General features: G+C 29.6%; 1 protein-coding gene across 1 annotated transcript; it reads left to right on the top strand.

The window, feature by feature from the left end:
• Positions 1-2,543: 2,543 nt before the first annotated feature.
• Positions 2,544-4,775, top strand: LOC110097238 (rust resistance kinase Lr10). Its single transcript, XM_020823502.2, has 3 exons — positions 2,544-3,218; positions 3,290-3,480; positions 3,556-4,775. The coding sequence occupies exons 1-3, from the start codon at positions 2,569-2,571 to the stop codon at positions 4,665-4,667; spliced, it is 1,953 nt and encodes a 650-aa protein (XP_020679161.1). The 5' UTR covers positions 2,544-2,568; the 3' UTR covers positions 4,668-4,775.
• Positions 4,776-5,085: the final 310 nt, after the last annotated feature.

Here is a 5,085-nt window from a genome sequence, read left to right as displayed (position 1 = left end):
TTTGAAGTTTCCAACTTGATTTTTTGCCTTGAGATTCGTGCTCGATCAAGATAAATTTTCAAGGATATATCAATTACAAATTAATTTTATTTAATTTTTAGATTCATCTTTAATTAATTAGCTCGTGATAGGAAATTTTTTTAAAGCTAATTAGTTATCATTTTTTTATTGTAAAATTCGATTTCTGATTTCATATATCATTAATTAAATGAGGTATTTTAATTTGGATTAACTGTTATTTGACTTTTTAAATTAGATTAATTTTTAACTATAGTGAACTAATTAGGTTTTAAATTAATAGTTCAATTGCGCTGATTTGTTTTTTTTTTTAGAATTATCATTTAATGATTTAATCATTTTAATTTGTCCAGTTAAATTAACGTGCTAATTAATTTAAGTAAATTTTAGATTAAACTCATATTTTTTTCTAAAATTCTACCTAAGTCTAGAGTTTTCAAGGAAATTTCGGCAACCTCATTGGTTGCCGATCGTTGCCGATTGTGACCGATCATTGCCGATTGCAAGCATTTCCCTTATTTTCTTAATAATAATAATAATAATTAATAACTATTACTGATAGTAGTATTAGTAAAATATAGTAAATTCTTTTAATTATTATTATTAATAATGTACTATTTGTTGAAAAATAACTCTATGACAATGTGTTATGTACATTTAGAAAGTAATCTTTGTAACTTCAAATTTTACAAATAGATCTTCATTATTTGTTGGTTGAGATTTTTGGCTATCAACTAAGAAGTCTTGAATTTGAAGTTTGAGTATATGATTTTGGTGCGAGTTTGCTTTAGTTCGCCTAAACTCCCAAAAAATTATTTATGTTTAAGTTTCTCAAATCATATCAACATTTATGAATAAAAAAATGTAATTTATTTGATAAATTAATATTATTAATATTTTAATGCAATTAGAAGATTTAAGTGTTATATAAAAATAATCATAATTTATATATTAGATATAGAAATATATAAAAAAAAATATGTACTCAAATCCCCCTAATTAATTACTTTTAGCCATAATTCTAATCTAAAAGATTTTTACCCCTTTTTTATTATTTTCTATTTATTTTATTTTTGTTATTCTAGTTATATTATCAAGGAAAAGAAAATCCAATTGGATGGACAGTAAAGTAAAAAACATTTGTATATTGGGCTCTTCTTTCTCATGATTATATATTTTTTATTCATTTTTTATTTTTTTTATAATCTCTTACTTCTTAGACTATCATTATGCATTTTTCATCAAAATATAAAATATCTAAAAGGTTTCATCTCATATGACCGAAATGTAGACATTGGATAAAAAATAAAAATTATAAAAGAAAAAAAAAAACTTCAATGCAAAAAAATAGTTTATTACCAGCGGTTTTTTCTGATGGAAAGGTTGATTTTCCGATGGCAATTATAATTTTTGATATTTTTCTGGCACTTTTTTTCTGTCGGAATTTGATGAATTTCTATAGTTTTTTTGCTTGACTGCTTGTAGACATTAGATATATAAGAAAACAAGCATCTTTTTTGCTTTTGTAGGGCTCGTAATTGACTCTTATGTGTGTTAAGTCTCTTGTGGAGCAAATTCCTTCCTTTTGAAGCAGTCAAATTTGGCTGTTTGAAAGCCTATTAAAAATTTGGTCCAATTAAAAGTCAACAAAACTAAATATATTTTGAAGATTAAAAACATAAATCTTATTAAAAGCTATAACTAATTTTAGATAACATTTTAAGTATTATATTTTGAAGATACACAATCACATATAAAATGCTGCACACCGCCCTAGATAGGTGTCCACCCTTGATTGGCTGAGAAATATTTTTTTTTTATTTCAATTAAAAAAATAAACTATTATAAACAATATTCAGAACAACTATTAATGAGTTTTTTTATTAGAGGAAAAGCAAATATACAATTAAAAACATACATTGTAAAATAAAAATAACATATTAAAAACAACTTTTAGGTTTCGTTTGTGAATGCTTTTTTATTGTTTTTTAAAACAAATTTTTATTACAAAAGTTAAAATTTTTGTTATAAAAAACTGCTTTAAGAAACCATCCCAAATAAAATCTTAATTATTTGGTGGAGTGCGCTAATTTATTTTCTTATTAAAGAAGTGTTGTAGTTGGTGGTGGTCAACGGTCAAATATTATTGCTATAGGGGTCGACGATCATGACTGGTATAGGGTGGTGGATGTGACCGTCATATATATATATATATATATATATATATATATTATTCTAAATAGAGATTGTGTTCGAAAATAAAAGGATTTTATCCCTTTAATATTATTAATACTATAATTTATTTGTATATCTTGGACAAGGAAACAGTTAAGCTTCATCCTTTTCTTGTGTGATGAAGTCTATCCAGGAACAAAATTTCTTGCTTTTGAAGCAGTCAAACTCGGCTTCTTGAATAGTCTATTAAAATTTAAAACGTTGGGCCATTTAAAAGTCAAGTCAGTCAAACTAAATATATGAAGCATTCAATTATTTAAAGAGATGCAAAAGCCCCCATACTTGGAAGAGGGCAAAATACGGGAAGCTTATAGGATGGCATTGCTTTTCAAAATTTTAGGGTTTAGTTTGATTTTCCTTTCTTACTCTGAAATAACCATGAGCCATGGCAAAGGAAGTTGCTCATCATCTTGTGGAAGCCTCCAAAACATCAAGTATCCTTTTCGCCTGCGAGGTGATCCAGCTGAATGTGGTGGTTCTGATTTTGAACTCAATTGTGAAGGCAACAATACAATATTGGAGATCCACCGGAGTAAGTATTATGTCAAAGATATATCATACCATGACTATAAAATCACGCTTGTTGATGTTAATTTGGCTCATGGCAATTGCAATCTTCCTAGTGGATCAATATATCCAGGTGATTACAAGGAAACATTTTGGCTAGAATGGCAGGATATTCAAGGTCAGGCCACATTTATTAACTGCTCAGCAAAGACCAACATTCCAAGTTATGAAATTGTGCCCTGTCTTAGCAAGAAGAACTCAACTATCTATGTGATATTTGATTCCTTCTATATTGGAAATCTTGCAACAAATTGTCAATTTCTATACACAATTCCCCTGATAAAAAATCATGAACTTCGTGTGTTTGATCAACTCAAACTAGGCTTTCAGCTAAGTTGGCATCCTCCTATCAACTCAGCAACATACGCCATTCTTTATTGTGGTCAAAGGATGGGATAGTAAGTCTACAAACTATTTCACAAACTAACTTTCTATCATCCATCTTCTAATCTTCATTTCCTAAATGCAGTTTAGATTTTTTCGAGAGGGATGTTATTAATGGAGAAAATGTCATGACCACATATGATATGACAAGTCCTTTTTCTTTTCAATTTGATTTCATGTTTTGTCTCCATGAAGAGCAGTACCATCAGTCAACATTAACCTTCTATGCAGTAGCAATAATTATCATAGTACTGGACATAACATTCCTAATACTGGGTATGAACATTTGTTCATATAAATCTTGGAATTATTGGTAAAATGTTGAGTGATGGCTAACTTACATTCTTGCAGTTTTGTTAATGATTGGAAGATTGCTATTTACACCATTATGTGTTCTTTCATTCCTTGCATACAACTTATTCAAGCTTATCAAGCCTATAGATAGTGTTGAGAGGTTTCTACAAAACCAGAAAGCCCTCTCACCTTCAAGATATTCATACAATGAGATTATCACAATTACAAGCAACTTCAAAGAGAAGTTGGGACAAGGGGGCTTTGGGTCCGTATATAGAGGAAGACTTCCTGGAGGTTATTTGGTTGCTGTGAAGATGTTAAGCAAATCCATGGGTAATGGAGAGGATTTTATTAATGAAGTATCAACTATCGGTAGGATTCATCACGTAAATGTAGTGCAACTAGTGGGATTTTGTGTTGAAGGTTCTTACAGAGCTCTGGTTTATGAGTACATGGAAAATGGATCTCTTGATAAATACATTTTTAATTCAAACAAGGCAATTAGATTCCTCAACATGGAGAAGCTACTTGAGATTGCCAAGTATGTGGCCAAGGGACTTCATTACCTACATCAGGGATGTAATATGAGGATTCTACATTTTGACATCAAGCCTCACAATATCCTTCTAGATCAAAATTTTTCACCAAAGATCTCTGATTTTGGCCTAGCAAAGTTGCACCCTAAGAGCCATAGTATTGTCTCAATCAGTGCTGCTAGAGGAACAATTGGATATATTGCCCCAGAATTAATATCAAGAAGTTTTGGGACTATTTCTCATAAATCAGATGTATATAGCTTTGGCATGCTACTATTGGACATGGCTGGTGGGCGTAGGCATAGTGACTTGAAAGCAGATAATTCTAGTCAAGTTTACTATCCTTCGTGGATTTATGATAAGCTACAAAAGGTGGAATTGTCTAAGAACTTTGACAATTTTGAGATTAATGATTTAGAGAGGAAGTTATGCATCGTGGGGTTGTGTTGCATTCAAACGCGACCTGTAGATCGTCCCTCCATGTTCAATGTTGTGGAGATGCTGGAAGATGATGTGGATTCCTTACAAATGCCACCAAAGCCTTTCTTCTCTTCTTCAGATCCAATGTCTCCAACAAACATTTTCAAGGAAAACTCTGAATCTGAGCAATCAATAATTGTAGAGAATATGTAATCTATGCAAATAATATATCATTTATAAGTAACTATGCCAAAGTTGTTATCCATCACACAATCTCGTAATGGGTTGTTTTTTATATAATATATTTTAAATTCTATTAAATCATTTCCAACATCTAAATACCATCCTTATAATTTAATTTTTGTTAAAATCTAAGCAAATTTGTTAAAAATATGTCCTCGCTTCTTTAAGTATTAGACAAACTCATTTAATGCATAATTTGATAAAGGTTACTACATTTAAAATTTTCATTTTTTGGTATGTTTCCATTGAAGGAATTGAAAGGAATGAGATGAAAAAAAAATCATAACAATCAAATCATGTATTCATACTCTAGTAGGTATGTGTATGAATCATTCATATGTCACTTCATACAATGCATTTTAATAAAAAATGATAAAATTGCACAAAA

This window comes from Dendrobium catenatum, unplaced genomic scaffold (genome assembly GCF_001605985.2).
Source record: "Dendrobium catenatum unplaced genomic scaffold, ASM160598v2 fragScaff_scaffold_410, whole genome shotgun sequence".
NCBI lineage: Eukaryota > Viridiplantae > Streptophyta > Magnoliopsida > Asparagales > Orchidaceae > Dendrobium > Dendrobium catenatum.
Note: the sequence above shows the minus strand (reverse complement) of the source record. Positions and strands in the feature narration are given on the sequence as shown.